The sequence below is a fragment of the Pelophylax lessonae genome (assembly GCF_965119305.1).
Source record: "Pelophylax lessonae genome assembly, chromosome: 7".
Classification (NCBI taxonomy): domain Eukaryota; kingdom Metazoa; phylum Chordata; class Amphibia; order Anura; family Ranidae; genus Pelophylax; species Pelophylax lessonae.
In genome coordinates, this window is record NC_138774.1 from 38,996,868 (window position 1) to 39,019,763 (window position 22,896).

Sequence of the window (22,896 nt, forward strand, 5' to 3'; positions counted from 1 at the left end):
GACAGTATTAATTTAACCCAGCAATGCCACAGGCCTCATTCCCAGATTCAGACCCATGGCACCCACAAAGAGGAGAGTTACAACCATGCCAAAACAGTATTGATTTCACCCAATAGTGCCACAGGCCTCATTCACTAATTCAGGACCATGGCACCCGCAAAGAGGAGAGCAGTCCCGTAACAGCAACACAGGCCTCAGGTCAACCTGCAATGAAACAGGCCATTATCATTTATGTAGGCCCCTGACACCCAGACAGAGGAGAGAGGTCCCATAGCAGAAAATCAGGCTTCATGTCACCCGCCAAAGCAGCAGGCGATTAACTGAATTGTAGGCCCCTGACACCCAGACAGAGGAGAGGTCATTTGACAGCAAAAAGAGGTTAATGTCACGCACCAAAACAGCAGGCGATTAACTGAATTTTAGGCCCCTGACACCCAGACAGAGGAGAGGTCATTTGACAGCAGAAAGAGGGTAATGTCACGCACCAAAGCAGCAGGCGATTAACTGAATTGTAGGCCCCTGACACCCAGACAGAGGAGAGGTCATTTGACAGCAGAAAGAGGTTAATGTCATGCACCAAAGCAGCAGGCGATTAACTGAAATTTAGGCCCCTGACACCCAGACAGAGGAGAGGTCATTTGACAACAAAAAGAGGTTAATATCACGCACCAAAGCAGCAGGCGATTAACTGAACTGTAGGCCCCTGACACCCAGACAGAGGAGAGGTCATTTGTACAGCAGAAAGAGGTTAATGTCATGCACCAAAGCAGCAGGCGATTAACTGAACTGTAGGCCCCTGGCACCCAGACAGAGGAGAGGTCATTTGACAGCAGAAAGAGGTTAATGTCACGCACCAAAGCAGCAGACGATTAACTGAATTGTAGGCCCCTGACACCCAGACAGAGGAGAGTTCATTTGACAGCAAAAAGAGGTTAATGTCACGCACCAAAGCAGCAGACGATTAACTGAATTGTAGGCCCCTGACACCCAGACAGAGGAGAAGTCATTTGACAGCAAAAAGATGTTAATGTCACGCACCAAAGCAGCAGGCGATTAACTGAATTGTAGGCTCCTGACACCCAGACAGAGGAGAGGTCATTTGACAGCAGAAAGAGGTTAATGTCACGCACCAAATCAGCAGGCGATTAACTGAACTGTAGGCCCCTGGCACCCAGACAGAGAAGAGGTCATTTGACAGCAGAAAGAGGTTAATGTCACGAACCAAAGCAGCAGGCGATTAACTGAATCCGGTGTCAATTTACCTGGCAGTAGTCAACAATTACGTTCGCTAAGGCAGTGCCCGTATCATAAAAATGCTCTGTGGACCCAGAATAATGTTTTTAGTGCCCAAAATACACTGATTCTCAATTTCAATGCGGAAATATAAACATTTTTCTGGTACGCTGTATGCACAAGTGGTTTGTGGAACAAGTATTTTTGTAATAAAATACAGAAAATTTGTATTTCACTGCTGTAAATTGAAATTCATTATTTATACTCCGGATGCACAACTGTTTTTTCGGCAAAAATGCATCTTTTTTCAATAACACCCCAAAATGGAGCTTTTAACTGCTGTACATTAACAGTATATATTTATACTATGTATGGACACCAGATTTGGGGACCCAGAGCACAGATTTGGTCACCAAAATTCACAAATGCAGTAGTGAACTGCTATATATTGGAAAAAACTATTTAAACGCCGGATGCACAACTGTTTTTTCGGCCTGAAACGCGGCTTTTTTCAATGACACCCCAAAATGCAGCTTTTAACTGCTGTACATTAACTATAGTACTATACATAGTATAACTATATGTACTATTTGATAGCTGAAATGGAATATATGGTTTAGTGCATTGTATACACAAGTGCTCTGTGGCACAACAGATCCCAGGCTAGACAAATGGACTATGTCACCCCTCAAACATACAAAAGGCAATATAGGGGACTTGAGCAGCCAGAAATAAAGGTTTTTTTTCCTTCACTGAGCTACAAAATACGATTAGGCTGATGTCCCTGGCTGGCTGGGCTAATATGGCTGCCGAGCACCACCTCAGTAACGGATGGATTACAAAAAAAGGTTTCCCTTGCAGTGGCTGGGTACAGAAATGTTGGATTGCTGAAGCTCCCTCCCTCTCTATTTGCTGTATCTTGTGGATTAAAGTAGCACAGGTTGTTCTGATGTGTGCCCTATTCTGTCCCTGATCGCGGCACCAGCATCCTTTCCCTAAGCTCAAATCAGCAGAGTGACGTGCGGCAGTACGTGACTCCAGCTTACAAAGAGGCTGGGTCACATGCTGCACTCAGTCAATCACAGCCATGCCATTAGTAAGCATGGCTGTAATGGCTTCTTAGGGCAAAAAGTAAAGCGCTTGCTGATTGGCTGCTGTGCAGCCCTTCGGAAAGCGGAAGAAATCGCCAAATAACGGACCTGGACCAAAACGTTTTCGAAAATGTCCGGGTTCGGGTCCGTGTCCCGAACTCCCCAAAATTCAGTACAGTAGGGTTCGCTCAACTCTACTTGTGAAGAATTTGGAGGAGATGTTGCTCAGTGGTCCAAAGCCCTCTTTTCGAATGAAAGTAAATATTACATTTCATTTGGAAATCAGGGTCCCAGACTCTGGAGGAGGAGTGGAGAGGCGCAGAATCCAAGTTGAGGTCCAGTGTGAAGTTTCCACAGTCAGTGAAGATTTGGGGAGCCATGTCATCTGCTGGTGTTGGTCCACTGTGTTTTATCAAGTCCAAAGTCAACGCAGCCCTCTAACAGGAAATTCTAGAGCACTTCATGCTTCCCTCTGCTGACCAGCTTTATGGAGAAGCTGATTTCATTTTCCAGCAGGACTTGGCACCTGCCCACACTGCCAATACCTGGTTTAACCACTTCTGGACCGGAAGAATTTGCCCCCCTTAAATGACCAGACCATTTTTTGCGATTTGGCACTGCGTTATTTTTAATAGACAATTGCGCAGTCGTGCGATGCTGTTCCTAAATAAAATTGATGTCCCACAAATAGAGCTTTCTTTTGGTAGTATTTGATCACCTGTGCGACTTTTTTTTCCTTTTTTTTTTTCTTTACTCTATAAACAAAAAAGAGCGACAATTTTGAAAAAAATAATAAAAAAAAAAATTGTTTTTCATTCTGCTATATAACATTCCAAAAAAAAAAAAATTAAAATCAAATTTTTTCATCCTTTTAGGCCAATTTGTATTCTGCTACATATTTTTGGGGGAAAAAAAATCGCAATAAGCGTATTTTGATTGGTTTCAAATACCATCAAAAGAAAGCTCTATTTTTGGGAAAAACAGACATCAATTTTATTTGGGTACAGCGTCGCACGACCGCACAATTATCAGTTAAAATAATGCAGTGCCGTATCGCAAAAAAAAAGTGGTTAATGATCATGGTATCATTGTGATTGATTGGCCAGCAAACTCGCCTGACCTAAACCCCATAGAGAATCTGGGGGGAATTGTAAAGAGGAATATGAGAGATACCAGACCCAACAATGCAGACAAGCTGAAGGCCGCTATCAAAGCAACCTGGACTTCCATAACACCTCAGCAGTGCCACAGGCTGATCACCTCCCTGCCTTGCCGCATTGATGCAGTAATTCATGCAACAGGAGCTCCAACCAAGTACTGAGTGCATACTATACTGTACATGGACAGACTTTTCACTAAGCCAACATTTATGTATTAAAAATCCTTTTTTTTTTATTGGTCTTATGTAAGATTCTAATATTCTGAGATACTGAATTTTGGCTTGTCACTAGCTGTAAGTCATAATAATAATTAAAAGTAAAAAATAAATGCTTGAAAGATATCACTCTTGTTTGTAACACTTCATTAATATGATTTTCACTTATTTTAATTAAATTACTGAAACAAATTAACCTTTTGATCAAATTGTTTTAAGATGCACCTGTATACTTTAGTTACTGTATATTATTAGTGCTATATATATATATATATATATATATATATATATATATATATATACATATATATATACCTGTATATATATAGTTCCTAGAGTCGCCACTGGTGTAACTTAAACCTCACTACAGAAGGATATATATTTGAACAAACTGAAACCTTTCTCTTGCATGTACATGTAACAAAAAAACATCTACCCAGCAACTATTATGTAATAAGCAACATAAATTCCTATTGGCTGAAAAACAGAACAAGTTAGTTTTATCTCTTGGGCAGAGTTGCTGTTACTCATACTTGTGAACTGCAGACACTTGGAAGCTGAAGTTGTGTCTTTCTCTACAATAACAAAATGTCTGCGAGGAATAATGCGTACCTGGGATGGTTCCTGATGATATGTGTGTTCTGTCTACACAGCATTGAAGCCGTAAAACGTAAGTTAAAACATAAACATGATGCATGTTGTGAAGACCTCGGTGAATGGAAAAAAAATGCTTTACTAGAACTACATTACAGCATTTATTGGACATTTTTGATTTGTGATTATATTTGGACATTTCAGTTACTGTGCACATTTTTTGAGAAAATACTTACTGCTGAAAAACAAGGTTGTGTGTGGGTTTTTTTTTTTTTTTACAGAAATAACAGCGGAATTGCAACCTTTCTATATTTATTTGACTAATTTGAATATTGTTGGGTCTTTTGTCACAGTAAGTTACAAAAAACATAGAATAAGCAATATTGGTTTCTGTACCCGAAGGAGCTTTCAAGAGTGATGTGCAGTACTGGAACAATTTCAGAATTAAGCACTACCAGAATCAGTTTTTTTTTTTGGGGGGGGGGGTAGGAAACTGGGTCACCTGAAGAAAACTGGAGGAACATTTACATGGCTAGGCTAATCAAAAGTATTCCTATACCTCCATTAAGGAGCCATTCACAGATGAGCGTCACATTTTTGAGTGTTTCAGGTGTTTTTTTTTTGTGCCCCCCCCCCCCTACTTTTTTCTTTTTTTTTTTCCTTTCTTTGGTGTTTTAAGCACCCACTACCTTCCAAATGGAAGTTATTGAAACAACACTCACCAGCATCCTAACAGTAATGTGTCATCCCTGTAGTCAAGCTTGCCCTCTATGATGACTTGGGGTGGGGTCTGAGTGATGTAGTGGGAGCGGAGTCACCCAGTTATTCACCGGGTGACCCTGCCTCCATGTTTACTTAACAGCGGGGGAAGCGGCTGTGTTTGGCGGGCGGTGTTTTTTTTTCGGGTGGGTTGTAGCCATCATTAATCTTGATTGGCGATGGATTTACATTGGGGCCGTGTTTATCTATCATAAAACACTTTACCTCTGGAAGGTTTTACCCCTTTCATGACCAGGCCATTTTTTTGCTATTCAGCACTGCGACAAAAAATGAGATCTACAAAATACTCACCATGCCTCTTAACAAATACCATGGAGTGTCTACTTTTCAAAAAGGGGTAATTTTGGGGTGTTGGATAGTTATTAAATCAGATGCGCAAGTTATGCCCTTTGAAAGCCAGAAGGTGCTCTTTGGAGCTTTGATCCCTGTACATGGCTTGGCTCCCAAAAAAGCCTCACACATGTGGTATCACCTGGTCACCATACTCAGAAGTAGCAGAATGTGTTTTGGGGTGTAATTTCACATATACCCATAACATATGTCAGAAATATCTCAGTAAAGGGACAACGTTTGTGTGTCAAAAAAATATATATTTCCCAAAAATGTGTGGCTAAAAACAGAAAATCTTCAAAAGACTCAACATGCCTTTCAGCAAATACCTTGGGGTATCTTCTTTCCAAAATAGGGTCATTTGGGGGATGTTTGAACTGTCCTGGCATTTTATAGCCTTCAAAATCCATTGTATAATTAAAGTAGAACTATAGGCAATTTTTTTTTTCCATTTTGGATAGAATAAGGTAGGGTTATAACCCCTATCAGTTTATTTTGTGCCATCGTAGTCCTGTTGGGGAGATTTACCTTCACTTCCTGTCCCATAGCCAAAACAGGAAGTTAAAGATAATCACCAAAAACAAAGGGAATTCCTTGGGGACCCCAGGTCCCCAGAACTAGTGTCCCCATTAGAAAATTTTCCTTCTATTACTTTTCTGGGGACGAGCTAAAATTTTGGGGTTTTATTTACTTTAACTTTTGATAATAGTAAACAGGACAAATAGAGGGGGGAATCTCCATAACAGGGACACAGTCCGCAATAAAAGCCTAATAGATGTTCTAATCCATCTCCACTGTGTCAAATCTAAAAAAAAGTTTTGCCTGTAGTTATACTTAACACCATTCAAAAGCCTGAAGGTGGTCATTGAATTTTGGGCCCATTTACGTTGCTAGGCCCTCAAAGTTACACACATGTGGTATCCTCATACTCCGGAGAAGTAACAGAATGTGTTTTGTGGCATAATTCCACATATACACACGGCATGTGTGAGAAATGTCTCATTAAAGTGACCACTTTGTGTTAAATTTTTTTTTTTTTTTCAAGGCTATGCCCTCGGAAATGTTACAGTATCCCTGGCAACTATACTGCTGTCTTAGGCTCACCTAAGAGCACACAGGTGCCTGTGATTTGACAAGTTACCAGCCTTTACATCCAGGGGCTCCCCAGCTAAGTCCTGTCAGTCTATCACTGGAGGAACATACAGCAGGGATGAATGGATCAGAGGGACACAGACAACCAGCCCTTTGTGACAGACTTGTGTACATCAGGGAAATGTGAGTTTAATGGATTATTTTGTTTTGTCCTTAAAGGAGATGTACAGCCAAAGCTTATTGGTTATATTTCTCCTGTGGATCACAGGAGTGCAGTTTGTTCTGCACTCTTATGACCTGTTTCAGGTGACACTGGGCTGAATCCTGCCATCAGTTGATGTCACAGAGCCAGCCCAGGCTGAGGCAAACTCACGACCATATGGTAGGGACCCGCCCACATGCCTGGACCAAAACCCAGCTAAACCTCTCAGCGAGCTGCTGAGAGCATGAGTCAGCCGCCCCCACCCCCTCCACAGCCCAGTGGTTCAGTGAGTGCAGCGGGGGAGCAGTGCCTGACAGCCACCAGCCCTCTGCTCACAGAGCTCAGAGAACTGAGTGATCAGCGGTGTTGATTGCTTGGTCTCAGTCTTAGAGCCAGCGATGGACAGATGCAGCATCGTACCAATACTGCATCCACCTATGTAAATATGATTCTTGAAAAAAATAATTCCAATACTTATGTTTTTACACTAGGGGAGTGCTTCCCTTGTTTTTTTACTCTTTGCTTTAGAAACACACTGCTCTGTAGACCTTGTTGGCAATTTAGTATATGGCAGCTGCACCTGCTGGATCTTATCCTAACAGTGGATGGATGGGATTTCTCACTAGCGCCGACGCATAGGAGCTACAGCCCGCTGACCACCCTACATTCCTAATGCTGGGCATATATAAATAAAAAAGAACTTAAAGTGTTTGTTACACCCCCCCCCCCCACACACCCACACACACAAAAAAAAGAAAAAAAAATATAGATCCTGTTCCTTTTAAAGCATGTTATACAGCACAGTGCTAATTTCCTGACAGACTCCATGGCAGCTTATGTGTGGGTTAGTCCCGCCTCCACCTACCTCATAGGACCCTACTCCCATAAATTTTTACTCCATGCCAGAGGCCGTGTTCCTTTTTTGTCCTCCTGAAAGGATTATGGTCAAATCTTACCTCATGAAGATTCCCGATTCAGGCCTGGCGGTCTGAACGTCGGATCCGGTGGTGTCCCCTTCATGTTCAGCACGCCCTAGCTATTAGCAGGGTAGGACACGGGCGTGGAGTCAGTTGTCAGAAGAGCTTACAAACCTGGCCAATGGCAGGCAAAGCAACATTTGGCCAATCGTCCCAGCTATTAGCGGGAGGCCCAATAATACGCCCCATCGTGTGTGCAGCCGCGTTGTCTGTATGGTTAAAGGTCTGGTCGTGGAAGTGGTGATGTACCCTGCTTTACATTCTATGGCAGCAGTTTGGTTGTGTATATTCTCCTCTTGTTTGTTACTTATCTCTCCCTGGGGTCTAGTTTGGCTGTGGGATGCACAGCGTTCCATTCCACGTCCTTCCCCTCCGCTCCACTGCTTCCTGGTTCCTTCCGGGCTCGATCTGAATCGAGGCTTGGTTCACACAGGTGGGGGGAGGGGGGCGGTGACATCATTCCAGGAGCAAATTCAAATAGCTGTCAGTTTCAGCTGTTTGTGTGTTTGTTCAGCAGTGTTTCCAGCGGCTTCCCCGTGCTCTGCAGAGATGGCTGTGATTATGCTGAATAGGCTTCCTGCCTGCTTTCTGCATGTCACTCATTCATGATCTCTTGCAGTTTTCCTAAAGTGATATGGATGTCTCACCGCCCCCTGGTGGCCAGCCCTTACATTACAGGTAAGATTGGTTTTATTCCTCTCCCTGTAATGTTTGGGGGTTTTTCTGCTGTTCTGTTGAGTCATTATTTTCTTTCCTAAAGCCCTTCTAGGTCTGAAAGACGTCACTCAGCCCGTGAAGATCAAGATCCTCCCAGGTCGCAAACGCGGCATTCAACATCAAGTTCCAGGCGCCATCGGACATCCTCTAGGCGACATGGTGAAGAGTCTGGAGCTACTTCAGGACACCACCACTCTGACAAAAGATTCTGCTGGGGATGTGGGGCACAGGTGCCTGATGGAAAGTTGCTCTGTGAGCCCTGTTTTGCACATGCTGCAAACGAAAGGGAAGACAGCAACCAGCAGATGGAGTCGCTGGTCAGGCGAGTAGTTAAGGAGTCCTTAAAAACCTTGGATCCTGCTCGTGCTGGAACTTCCTCCCCCAGGATGGCGTGTACTCCGGCTGGTGAAAATATTCATATCCCTGGGCCTTGCCAGCACAGTCACTCCTCATCTGACTACTCTGAGGGTGAGCTTGAAGCAGACGACCCTGATGCTGGTTTTGACTTTGCCATGGTTCCCTCCTTGGTCAAAGCTGTGAAGGAAGCCCTGAAGTGGGATTAGCCGGTAGAGTCACCCTCTAAACAGAAGAGGTATTTTAAGCACCTCAAGAAGGAACGCCCTTTCTTTCCCCTGTTAGGGGAGGTCGGCGAAATCATTACAGACGAATGGGGCTGCACAGAGAGAAAAAACTCTCTACTCTCCAAAGTGAATAAAATGTACCCGTTTAAAATGGAAGAGGTTAAACATCTGGAATCTGCACCTCTGGTGGATGCAGCACTGATGCGTCTGGTGCGTCATGTCACCCTTCCGCTTGAAGACACAATCACCTTTAAGGATGGCCTTGAGAGATGCATTGATTCAGACCTCAAGCGCATCTATGTGTCAGCAGGAATGGCATGCAAGCCAGCATTGGCTCTCGCAGCCCTGTCTAAAGCAATGGAGGTGTGGACAGACAGTGTGGACACAATGCTCAGAAGCGTGTCGGAAAAAGTCGCAAGAAATTCGCCAGTACATGAGCTAAGGCTGGCGGCGGCTGTTTTGGGGGAGGCCTCCCTAGACATGGGCCGCCTTGCGGCGCGGGTAATGCTTTCATCGGTCACTGCAAAATGGGCTCTTTGGTTATGTCCTTGGTTGGCCGATCCTGCGTCAAAACAGGCCCGGTGCTGAATTCCATTTGAGGGGTCCTCCCTATTCGGCAACAAGTTAGAAAGCGCCATTTCCCGTGCCACAGGTGGTAAGTCGGGGTTCCTTCCCCAGGATAGGCGCTTGCTGGACCAGAAGAGGTCTCAGCCCAGGCAAGGGGCTTATCGAGCAAGGGATGCTCGCCTATATAAGCCTGGCCATCAATTCCGAAAGATCTGGAGAAGACCGCAGCCTTCAGGACAGAAAGCACCCAGAGGAGGGTATTCTGGTGGTCGGGAGGCCACAAAGTCTTTTTGACGTTGTGCCTGCCCAGGCGGAGCAAGTCGGGGCTCGGCTACTACGCTTCCAACACGTCTGGGCAGCCTCGATAAATTACTTCTGGGTCGTCAAGACAGTATCAACAGGCCATTCCTGGAAATTCTGCAGTCCGCCTAGACTGAGGTTCATTCCAACCTCATTGCCACAGTCAGAAGAGAAAAGACAAGGCCTTCTGTCTTACGTAGATCTGTTGGTGGCTCAAGGCGCAGTGGTTTCAGTTCAAACCAACGAGAAGTTCCAGGGTCTATATTCCCCTCTTTTCTTGGTTCAGAAAAAGAGCGGTGCTTGGAGACCGGTCATAGACCTCACGCACCTGAACTCTTTTATCAAGAAGGAGAAATTCAAGGTGGAGACGCTATTCACCATCCGTCAAGCAATACAACCGGCTTGTGTCAACCGACCTCAAGGATGCCTATTTCCATGTGCCAGTGGCAGCAGATTACCAGAAGTTCCTACGATTCGCAGTAGATCAGAATCATCTACAGTTTGTCTGTCTCCTGTTTGGGCTTACTACATTGCTGCGGGTATTCTCAAAAGTCTTACTAGCAGTGGTGGCTTTGATCAGGACCAAAGGCGTCCGTCTACACCATTATCTGGACGACCTGCTCCTGCTGTCACAAGACCGAGAACAACTTCTGGTACACAGGTCTCAGGTAATAGCCACTCTTCGCGAGTTCGGCTGGTTACTGAACATGGAGAAGATTCACCTGGAGCCTACCCAGTCCTTAATATTTCTGGGAGCTCAGTTCGACACAAGTCAAGGCACAATTTCTTTGCCCCTCGAGAAGATCCCAGTAGTCAGGGACAGGGTACGCCTAGCTATGACGGCCACTCACCTTCGAGCATCTCAGTGTCTAAGAGTGGTTGGGACCATGGTAGCCACGACTCCAATAGTGAAGTGGGAACAGTGGAAAATGCAGCCTTTCCAAGTGGGGTTTCTCCATCAGTGGCGTCCAGGAGATCAAAATCACCTCGTTCGCATAACATCATCAATGCGGGAGAGCCTTCCATGGTGGCTGCAGAGCAAAAATCTCCTCAATTGCCATTCCATCATGCCCATCTCTTGGATCACAGTTACCAGGGATGCCAGCAACACCGGATGGGGTGCCCTCTGTCAGACGGAGATAGCCCAGGGCAGCTGGGATTTCCAAGCTCAAAGGGTAGTGTCAAATACTCTAGAATTGCGGGCCACGTTCTGCGCTCTGAAAGAATTCCTCTACCCATCAGGCCGGACCTTCTGTCCCAGGGAGCAACTCTACACCCATGCTCGGCTCATCTGCACCTGAAGGCATGGTTTTTGAGAAGACTGGAGGCGTTAGGAAGCCCGAGTGGGGCAATTTCTACTCTCTTAAGTGCCAGAAGAGCGGGCACTAACAAGGTCTACGGAAGGATCTGGTCCAAGTTCGTGGATTTTGTTACCAAGAAAGGGGGGTCATGCAATGACCTGAGTATCCAGCATATTCTTGGTTTCCTGCAGTCGGGACTGGACCTACCATTATCCGTTAGCTCACTACGTGTGCAAGTTTCTGCTGTTTCAGCCCTCACAGGAACTTCTTGGGCGTCTCATCCCCTTGTTCGTCAATTCTTTCGGGGAGCTTCCAGACTCAGGCCACAGAGGAAGCCAAGGTTCCCTAAATGTGATCTTCCACTCGTCTTGAACTTCCTTTTTGACGTCAGAAGAAGTCACACGGGCAACTCTCTATTAAAGATCTGTCTCTGATATCGGCCTTCTTGGTAGCCGTCACCTCGGCTAAAAGAGTCTCCGAGATTCGTTTTCTGGGTTGCAAAGAACCATTCCTGACCTTCTTCCCAGATCGTGTGGTTCTTATCCCCATGTTGGGATCACACCCCAAGGTGGTCTCTGTTTTCCACGAGAACCAGGAGATTGTCCTTCCAAGATTCAAATCGTCAGATGATCCAGATACACATCCATTAGATGTGGGTGCAATTCTGAGACTGTACCTGGATGCAACAGCTTCCTTCAGGTGTCCAGATTATCTATTTGTTCTCCTCCACGGGAAGAACAAGGGCTTCCGGGCCTCTTCAGGATCCATAGCGGCATGGATTGTTCAGACCATCCAATGGGCATATAAGGCTAAGGGCTTGGCTCCTCCAGAAGCGGTGACCGCGCATTCGACAAGAGGGGTGTCCACGTCCTGGGCGGCTTCTTGTCATGTGGCCCCTGAAGTAATATGCAAGGCGGCATCATGGTCTTCCATTAACACTTTCAGGACTCATTATTGTATTGAGCCAGCTTTATTGTCTTCTGTTAACTTTGGTTTGCAAGTACTGTCTGTTGATGGTGCAAATTAAATTTCTTTTGGCCAGCAGTTTCCCACCCTTGTGTGTTTGGCTTGTTATTTCCCACACGTAAGCTGCCATGGAGTCTGTCAGGAAAATGGAAAATTGTTATCAAATACTTACCGTAATTTTCCTTTCCTGATGGACTCCATGGCAGCTGGAGTCCCCTCTCATCTGCTGGAGTAGGCTATTTATGGAACACGGCCTCTGGCACAGAGTAAACATTTATGGGAGTAAGGTCCTATGAGGTAGGAGGAGGCGGGACTAACCCACACGTAAGCTACCATGGAGTCCATCAGGAAAGGAAAATTACGGTAAGTATTTGATAACAATTTTCTGTTTTGTCCCCCTGTATCACCTGAAATACCTGACTGATCCTGCCTGGCTATACCCTCCTTTATGTAAACTGACCACAGGATATCATGGATGCTGAACCCTGACACTGTGGGTCAGTGTACGTGTCGCAGCCCTGTCTCCTGTGTCATCTGTCCTCCTCCCCTCCTTCTATAGTAAAAACTGTTCGTGCTTTCTATAGTTCCCTCACTTATTTAAAATTAAGCTCCCCAGTGGATGTCATTTAATCACATAAAAATATGCTGTATAATACCACCTTATTTACCATAGCTGCTCAGCGCTCACGTGACTGCCCACCGGTCTCCTCCTCTCCTCGTCCCAGGTGGCATCAGCAGGGGATACCCATCTACTTCCCCTGCAGCTATCAGATCAGGAGAGGAGACCAGCTGGCAGGTAAGTGAGCAGCGCTCGTAATGAGGGTATTATAAAGCATATTTTTATAAATTACATCCACTGGGTGGCTTAATGTTATCCAATAGAGGAATCTTTAAAAAGAGAAAAAGTGGCTTACCAACCACTTTAAGACTGGAAGGACTTGCCCCCCTTCCTGACCAGGCCCTATTTTGTGATTCGGCACTGTTACTTTAACTGACAATTGAGCAGTCATGCGACACTGTACCCAAATAAAATTGATGTCCTTTTTTCCCAAAAACAGAGCTTTCTTTTGGTGGTATTTGATCACCTGTGCAATTTTTATTTTTTGCGCTATAAACAAAATAAGAGCGACAATTTAAAAAAAAAAAAAAAAAAAAAAAATATTTTTAACCTTTTAGGCCAATATGTCTTCTGCTACATATTTTTGTTAAAAAAAAAAAGAAAATCGCAATAAGCGTATTTTGATTGGTTTGCGCAAAAGATATTGCGTCTACTAACTACGGGAAAGATTTATGTCATTTTTATTTTTTTTTTATTTTTTTTTGTGGGACTGCGACATTGCGGCGGACAGATCGGACCCCCAACTGACATTTTTGACACTTTTGGGGTACCAGTGACATTACTACAGTAATCAGTGCTAAAAATATGCACTGTTACTGTAATAATGCCAATGGCAGGGAAGGGGTTAACATTATGGGTGATCAAGGGGTTAAATGTGAGCCTAGGGGAGTGATTCTAACTGTGGGGGGGCCTTGCTTCTGAAATGACCATAGCGACATGTGATTCAATATAGAAGAATCACATGTGCTCTATGATCATTTCAGGGAGAAGAACGGTCAGCTGTTTTTACAACAACCAACCGTTCTTCTCTCTCGGGGAACGATCGCGGGTGTCAGGCGGCAATCGGAGCCGCCTGACCCGTGCATCAGCTTCCCTGCTGCCGAGTGGGGGCTCGCCCCCTAGCTTTCCGCGCACAACCAATGTAGGTCTACGTCGGTTTACGCAGGAGAGCCACCCTGCCGCAGTAAAAAGGCGGCAGGTGGTCAGGAAGTGGTTAAAGAGGAGCTCCCAGTTATTTTTAGGTGTGGGTTTTGTGTGGGGTTTTCTTTTTCAGTAACTGTACTGTTTGCCCTGACATTGTAAAGTGCTGTGCAAACTGTTGGTGCTATATAAACCCTGAATAATAATAATATTAACCACTTGCTTACTGGGCACTTATACTCCCTTCCTAATAGACAGAAACACTCTATGCACCACTCTAGGAAAACCACCTCCCCTGCTTCTCCGTTGCCTCTGCATATGAAGTGGGTGCCGGGCCTGCTTGCATCAGGAACACATGGAAAAGAAAGAAGGCTGGATAGCTGCATCCGATACAATCGCCTTTATTCCATATAGTAAAAGAAAACGTACAGCCAAATGGTGGTGAACCACAGGTAACAGAACACGTTTCACACCTGGACTGGTGCTTAAAGGAGTTGTAAAGGCAGAAGATAAAAAGCCCTCTGTGTAAAGCAGCCTTCCCAGCACTAATACTTACCTGAGCCCCATCTCCAGAGATGTCTCCCTCTCCTGATTGGCTGAGACAAAGCCACGGCGCCATTGGCACCTACGGCTGTCAGCCAATCAGGAGAGGGGGCGGGACCAAACCGCAGCGCCGTGTCTGAATTGACACACGAAGCTACAACTCGACTTGAGTGCCCTCATATCAAGCTCCTTGCTGTGGGGGAACTCAACAGGAGGGAGAGGCTAGGAGCAGCAAAAAGGGACCCGAGAAGAGGAAGATCGGGGCTGCCCTGTGCAAAACCAACTGCACAGAGGAGGTAAGTATAACATGTTTGTTATATTATTTATTTTATTTTTATTTATTTTTTTTAAACAAAACTTTACAATCACTTTATTTATAGCTGAGGGTGAAAATGATAAAGGACCAGTCCAGGTGTAAAAAGCATTAGCTGTTACCTGTTGTTCACCACCATTTGTTGTACGATTTATTGTTTTTATTACATGGAATAAAGGTGATTGTATCAGAGTGTGGCCATCCAGCCTTCTTTCTTTTGCATATACACCCTTCCTACCCAGGCCAATTTTCAGCTTTCAGCGCTCTCGCACTTTGACAATTGCGTGGTCATGCAACACTGTACCCAAACAAAATTTTTAGTTTTTTTTTCACACAAATATAGCTTTCTTTTGGTGGTATTTAATCACCACTGGGATTTATTTTTTTGCTAAAGAAACAAAACTAAACAATTTTTTTCATAGTTTGTTATAAAATTTATGCAAACCTGTAATTTTTTTCTCGTGCACTTATGGGCAGCACTGATCAGAAGCACTGGTGGGCACAGATTGGCACTTTCTTCCTTTCTCCTCACGCTGATCATGAGGAGAAAAAAAGCCGATAATCGGCTTCTGTTTACTTCCGTGATCAGCTGTTATTGGCTGACAGGCAGCTGATCATGTGGTAAAGGGCCAAAGTGATTGGCCCTTTACCCTGATCTGTGATCAGCCAAGTCTCGGACTGGGCGATCACAGGGCACGCTGATGCTCGAGAAGGGGAGGACGTCCATGTATGTCCTCTCTGCATTTTAGGTCTGCCCTGTAGCAGTCTTTCGGCTATAGCACAGGTGCAAAGCGGTTAAAAGTCAGCAGCTACAAAAACTGTACCTGTGAGTGTAGAAAACCAAAGCGCTATCACAAACTAAATTAAATGATGCAGGCGGGAAAAACCTGCAAGTGCGAATCTTCAAAAAAAGACCCAAAAGGTGAACAGCAGCCAATCCTTATGCGTCACCACATATAGCTAGATAAGGAATAAAAGTAATGGACAGGCGCTATTCTGAACGGGTCCTAAAATTATACGTGACCCAAAACTGAAATGTGTGTGAGTATTAATGAACTTGGTAACCAAATAATCATAAATCTCATAATATCAATTAATCACATTAAAAAAAGAGTGCATAATAATAATAATAATAATAATAATAATAGTGAATCAGTGATTGTGGCAAGTGAGAGAATGAACATCCCATATAACAAAGGTGCATAAATGCACTCCAAAATATGATTTGGATACGTGCACATTCATAAAATCACTGAAAAAAAACAAGGAAGTAGAGTGGGGTTAATCAAAAAGCAAACCCTGAATCATAAAGTGTCCATAGTGCATAACAAGTGTCCATAGATAAGATTTTCCAGTGTGGAAAAAATGCAGAAATAATTTATGTAAACAATATAGCATATAAAAAGTGACAATGCACTTTTAAATATATAAAAAGTGACAATGTGCTTAATATCCAATCCAATGTGCACCAATTTCCAACAACATAAGATAAATGGGTGTCTTCTGTGGAGTGAGGAGGATCCCAAACAACATGGACCAGTGCGACTGTGGACACACAATAAGTGCAGTGGCCTCTCACCTTAGTAATAAGATTTAATCGCAGTAAGGCAATAGCTCCTGGTTACAGTGAGCTTTCCAACAGATGGTCACCAAGCATCAGCTGGTGTCAGGATAAATGGCTGAATGTCCTCTTTAGAGCCGTTGTGCGCGGTCACCTATGACACCTACACCACGCCGGAACTCTTCCATGATCCCTTCACTCTTGGGAATAGGATTTGAGGTTATCCAGCGTGCATATATTTATCTACTCAATGCCTTCGCTTGATGTTCCTTCTTGTAAGTAGACATCTTGAGGGGAGAGGGACTCAAGTTTGCTGTGTGTTTTTTAACAATAAATGCTATTGGCGGAATTACACTATTGTTGCCCCCACTCTGTTCACTTACATTGCGCTTGAACGGAGTTGTTTTGGGAAAGGAAGAGTAAAGAGGGTCCAGTGTCCAGCTCAACAGCCGAGTGGTGGAGTCTGTTTGAAGGATCTCTATTCACCGTCGTCTGGTGAGTTTTGAATCTAGGGGGGGAGCACAAAGTGGTGGTGGAAGTCTGGTGGTGCAGTAAAGACCTCTCACACCCTCACCTCGTCCAAAGGACTGTGTTTGACCCACCTGTTCTGGGACTGGATTACCCCCTTTTTATATATGATGAAGGACTTGTGTTAAATCACTTGAGTCTGTTTTTTAGCGCTGCTAGTGTTTGAATATATTGTACTAATCGTTTAATATCCTCAGACACCTTTCTGAATATTTTTATTGTTATAGCAGCTGCTTAGACTTTATGTCAACATTTATAAGTGAAGTTGCCATCGAAATTTGTGTTGAGCGCAGGGTGAGTGTATCTATGTGATTGGTTATACCTCAACATTTTTAACACTCTTCTTCACTGCAATTATACAAGAAATACCAAAATACTTATATAACTGTTGGTGTGATGTCACTCCTCTAAACCTCTAATAATAGTTACATATAGTTACATAGTTGCATAGTTTGTGAGGTCGAAAAAAGACATCAGTCCATCCAGTTCAACCTATGATGTGTGTGTGTGTTTGCTGTTAACCGTACATTGTATACCCCTCTATGTTGTGGTCTTTAAGGTGCCCATCTAATAGTTTTTTGAAACTATCGATGCTCCCTGCTGATACGACTGCTTGTGGAAGAGAATTCCACATCCTTACTGCTCTGACAGTAAAGAACCCCCTACGTATTTTAAGGTTAAACCGTTTTTCCTCAAGTTTTAGTGAGTGGCCTCATGTCTTATTGTATTCCCTTACTCTGAAAAGTTTGTTCTTTATGCTAGAGTCGCCAGTACAGTATTTGTACATTGATATCATATCCCACCTCAATCGTCTCTTCTCCAGAGAGAATAAGTTCAGTGCTTGTAGTCTTTCCTCATAGCCGATGCCCTCCATTCCCCTAATTATTTTTGTTGCCCTTCTCTGGACTCTTTCCAGTTCCAGCACGTCCTTCCTGAGGACCGGTGCCCAGAACTGGACAGCATACCCCAGATGTGGCCGGACAAGAGTCTTGAAGAGTGGGAGAATAATCTCTTTTTCTCTTACGTCCTCCGACAGTCGCCGCCTCCTCTAAGTCATCACTGTTGGGTATTGTCGACCTATCCATAGGAATAGCTAGGCATATAGACTTAGTCAAAAGACAAAAGGCATTAGCATATACACACCCATGGGGGCTGTCCCATCCGGTCAATACCCGCCCTGCATCACCACTCCCAACTCAGTATTAATTTGCCTAGCTTCAGGAATAGTCAGGCTACCTTTTGCTGGGGCTCTCAGTCTCAGCCTTCCTAATCTTTTATTTGATTTTCTTTGAAAATGTCAGTTTTTTCTCTCACTTTACTAGCTGTTTATTTTGTCAGCTTTAGTGTTAGTCTTCTCTTCGGATGAAGATGGATCCTGCGGTGCTGGGAATCGGACTGACCGCCCTGGTTCTCCAGGGCACAGAGGGTCAGATGGACCCCCAGCCCACCATCGAGCGTTCAGCTATGGTTCGCCCTGGCATTACGAACGACCCATCCCTGTTCGATGCAGGGATGCAGCCGTGAGGTGGCTACCTCACAGGACTCGTCTGCGGTGCTGTAGCATCATGTCCCTGGCTCACGGCACTCCCTGTCAGGAGAGGACAGCGGTTTTCTGTTCATAGAGGCACCCCACGCCATCTGGTACAGGTAAGTACTTCTGTGTGGGGCCTCTGTCTGGGGTGGCAGTCTGTGTTGCTGTGTGTCCCCCATGTCTGTGCCTGTGTGACTCCCTGATGCTGTCCCTGTGGGGATCGCTTGTGCAGTTTTCTGTATGTGTGGGGTTCCCCCTCCCTGTGTCACCTCGGTGCATTGTTGGGGGTGCAGACGTTGTGTGGCGACCGCAGCGGAGTGAATTTGCGCGGTCCGCCATCTTTGATTCAGACAAGCATGGTCGTTCTCTCTCTGTGGGCGACACTGTATGCTGTTTTGGTGCTATCCGCCGCCATTTTGGTGGGCGCAGAACATTCGGTCCGAACGATCGGTCCGACCGCATGTCTCGGCCATTTTCTTGAAGTCTCCAATGCAAACCTATGGGGCAGCCATTTTCCCTGAGTCTGAAAGTTCTTGAGTTCAGCCTACTTCAGCAGCAGCAGATTGTCTCTCTCTTTTGATTAAGATGGGGATATGACTGCTGCAGCGAGCGTGCCCTTTTCAGGGTCCCGCTCATCCCTGGACCCCCCGGGGTCGAAGGGGAAGGCTGAGATGGAGGGGGTTGATGCTTCCTCCCTGGGGTCACCTGAAGAACGGCGACCATGGACGAGTTGATTGTTTCTGTTAAGGAAACCTTACATTTGGAGGATGAGCCCTGCCCTCCGGGCATTGTGTCCTCATTTGGGACGCACAGGACCCGCAAGTCTGCGCAGGTTTTTTCCTTGCCCAGCTGAGTTTCATTACACTGTTAATGAAATGTGGCGCACGTTACAACTTCCATTCCTGGTAACGGATGTCATGGTCTTACCTTCTTGCTGTTCTCCTTCGTTTGACATGTGCTGGCGGCCATCTTGGTTTCTGGGTTTCTTGTAGCCTCCCACCCTGCGGCTCCTCCTTCCCGCTGGGAGGAGCTGGATGCCTAGCTCATATATATAGGAGGTCTGTGGCTTCAGTTCCTTGCTTGGTCCTCCTGTGTTCACATGCTTCTAAGACTGCTGCTGCTTCTGGTTCCTGATCCTGGCTTCGTCTGACTACCCTGCTGGTTCCTGATCCTGGCTTCGTCTGACTACCCTGCTGGTTCCTGATCCTGGCTTCGTCTGACTACCCTGCTGGTTCCTGATCCTGGCTTCGTCTGACTACCCTGCTGGTTCCTGATCCCGGCTTCGTCTGACTACCCTCCTGGTTCCTGACCTCTGGCTTCGCAAGGACTCTGCTTCGGTTTCGCCATCCGTTTGGACTTTTGCTTTTCAGCTTGATTTTCAATAAAGCCTTCTTATTTTCACTTATCTGTTGTTGTACGTCTGGTTCATGGTTCCGTGACATTAGGACCAAGCCATGAATTCTGACGGTACAGGGCCATCCCCGCTACCCACGCTGGTTGCCAGACTTGATCAGCAGGATCACCTGTTGGGTCGGTTCGCCGTGGCGTTGCAAACCCTGCTTGAACGCACGGCTCATTTCGCTCCCGTTGCCGATGGGTCGGTTGTCGCTCCTGGGCCCGCTCCTACTGCCGCTCCGGTTGTTGCGCCAGAGTCTACCCCGACACCTGTTGTTGCACCTGCGGTGTTTCGGGGTATGACCGGTTCTGCCCCCCTTCCACAGCACTTTGGGGGAGAGCCAACTCAGTGCCGAGGTTTCCTTAACCAGGTGGGCATTTATTTCGAGTTGCTGCCACATGCCTTTCCTACTGAGAGATCAAAGGTGGGCTTCTTAATTTCGCTGCTCTCAGACAAGGCCTTGGCCTGGGCCAGCCCTTTATGGGAGAACAACAATCCGGTGGTTGCCGAGTTTTCCGGTTTTGTTGCTTCTCTTCGGAGGGTATTCGATGTGGCGGCTCATGCTGCCTCTGCTGCGAAGCTCCTTATGTCCATCAGACAGGGTTCACGATCCGTAGCTGAATACGCCATTGAGTTTCGTACCCTGGCAGCAGAGGTGGGCTGGAATAATGAGGCTCTGGTCGCTGCTTTCTCTCATGGTCTCTCGGATGCCTTGAAGGATGAGGTTGCAGCTAAGGACCTACCAGTGGAGCTCGAGTCTCTTATTTCTTTCCTGATTTTGATTGACACCAGACTCAGGGAGAGACCTTCCTTTAAGGAGAGTCTGCGGAGGCCTCCTAACAGATTGGCGCCTACCTTTGCTGTCCCACCCGTGCCTCCCTCTCCTCCCACGCCTCCTGGGGATGACTTGGCTGGGGGTGAACCCATGCAGCTGGGGTTTGCTCGCCTGTCCGAGGGGGAGAGGGTACTCCGGAGACGCGAGGGCCGATGCATGTACTGTGGTCTCGGTGGGCATTTTCGGTTGGCATGTCCGAACCGTCCGGGAAACGCTCGCACCTGAGATCCTGTCGGGGGCAGATCTTGGGTGGAGTCTCCTCGTCCCCGGTTTCCCGTGTTGACAAACCACTGATCACTGTTGTCCTCTCCTGGGTCGGGGGCTCGGTGACGACCCAGGCGTTGGTGGACTCTGGTGCTGGTGGTTTGTTCATTGATAGTGTGTTCGCTGCCGCCAATTCCATTCCTCTGCAGGCTCGAGGTTCTCCACTGGCTCTTGAGGCGATAGACGGCAGACCCCTTCTGCCGCCACACGTGACTCATGAGACCCTTCCAGTGGGGATAGCCATTGGTGCCGTTCACAGAGAGTCGGTCTGCTTCCAGGTTATTTTGTCTCCACACTACTCGGTGGTCTTGGGGTACCCCTGGCTCCAGAAGCATAATCCGACTTTCGATTGGAGATCGGCCGAGATCCTCTCGTGGTCACTGCAGTGTGGGGCTAGTTGCATCCATGGGCCTGTCAAGTTGCTGTGTACTTCCTCGGACTCTCTGTTGCCTCCTGAATGCGAGGAGTACCGGAATGTATTCGATAAGGTGCGCGCGGTTGCCCTACCTCCGCACCGCCCATACGATTGTGCCATCGAGTTACAACCTGGTGCCGTTCCTCCTCGTGGCAAAGTCTATCCACTGTCGGTAGCGGAGAATGAGGCCATGGAGGAGTACGTGAAGGAGGCGCTTTCACGCGGACACATTCGCAAATCCTCGTCCCCGGCAGAGGCTGGATTTTTCTTTGTGAAAAAGAAGGGCGGTGAGTTGAGGCCTTGCATCGATTACAGGGGTCTCAATCGCATCACGATCAAGAACGCTTACCCGATACCCTTGATTTCCGAGCTGTTCGATCGCCTTAAAAGGGCCACGGTCTTTACCAAACTCGACCTGAGGGCGGCATATAACCTCGTAAGGATCAAGGCGGGCGATGAGTGGAAGACCGCGTTTAACACCAGGACCGGTCATTATGAATCCTTGGTTATGCCCTTTGGGTTGTGCAATGCGCCCGCAGTCTTTCAGGAATTCATCAACGATGTTTTCCGTGACCTGTTGCAGCAGTGTGTGGTGGTCTATTTGGATGACATCTTGGTATATTCTGAATCCATGGAGACCCACATTCTGGATGTCAGACGAGTGTTGCAACGGTTACGAGAGAACAAGCTGTTCGGTAAGCTTGAGAAATGCGAATTTCACCGATCCCAGGTAACCTTCTTAGGTTACATCATTTCCGCTGAGGGGTTCTCCATGGATCCTGAGAAGGTTTCGGCTGTCTTACAGTGGCCCCAGCCCAGTGGTCTTCGCTCCCTGCAGCGCTTTTTGGGCTTCGCCAATTATTATCGGAAGTTCATCAGGGACTTTTCCATGCTAGCCAAGCCTCTCACGGATCTGACCAGGAAGGGCAGTAATTCCCAGGTCTGGCCGCTCGAGACCATCCGAGCTTTTGAGGCTCTAAAGTCTGCCTTTGTGTCGGCTCCGATTCTGTCGCATCCCAACCCTGGGTTGCCCGTTGTCCTCGAGGTGGACGCGTCTGAGACGGGAGTAGGCGCCCTTCTGTCTCAGCGTAGAACACCAGAGGGTCCTCTGCTTCCTTGTGGGTTTTACTCCCGGAAACTGTCTTCCGCGGAGTGCAACTATCAGATTGGTGACAGGGAGTTATTGGCCATCGTGCAGGCCCTTAAAGAATGGAGGCACTTGCTCGAGGGTTCGGTGGTTCCGGTCCTCATCCTGACGGACCACAAGAATCTGACCTACCTTTCTGAGGCCAAGAGATTGACACCACGTCAGGCCAGATGGGCTCTGTTCTTGTCACGTTTTAATTACGTGGTCTCCTACCTACCCGGTTCCAAGAACATCAGGGCGGATGCCTTATCACGGCAGTACTCTGACCTGTCCAGGGAGGAGTCGATTCCGACTTCGGTCATACCTCCGAATCAGATCCTGGCCGCCATTCGCACCAGCCTGACCTCTCCCCTGGGTGAGCAGATTTTGGCGGCTCAATCTGGTGCTCCCTCTGGGAGACCCAACGGCAGATGTTTTGTGCCTGAGGAGTTGCGCACTCGGTTGTTGCGAACCTACCATAACTCCAAGACCGCGGGGCATCCTGGAAAGAATCAGCTG

At 46.5% G+C, this 22,896-nt stretch overlaps 1 protein-coding gene across 1 annotated transcript in view; it reads left to right on the forward strand.

Moving 5' to 3' along the window:
• The first annotated feature begins 4,215 nt into the window (after positions 1-4,215).
• Positions 4,216-22,896, forward strand: part of LOC309560185 (mamu class II histocompatibility antigen, DR alpha chain) — an 81,231-nt gene continuing 62,550 nt past the window's right edge. The window contains exon 1 of the mRNA XM_082263758.1: positions 4,216-4,369. Within this exon, the coding sequence (XP_082119884.1) occupies positions 4,288-4,369 (82 nt within the window). The 5' untranslated portion in view covers positions 4,216-4,287. The remainder of the gene's footprint in view (positions 4,370-22,896) is intronic.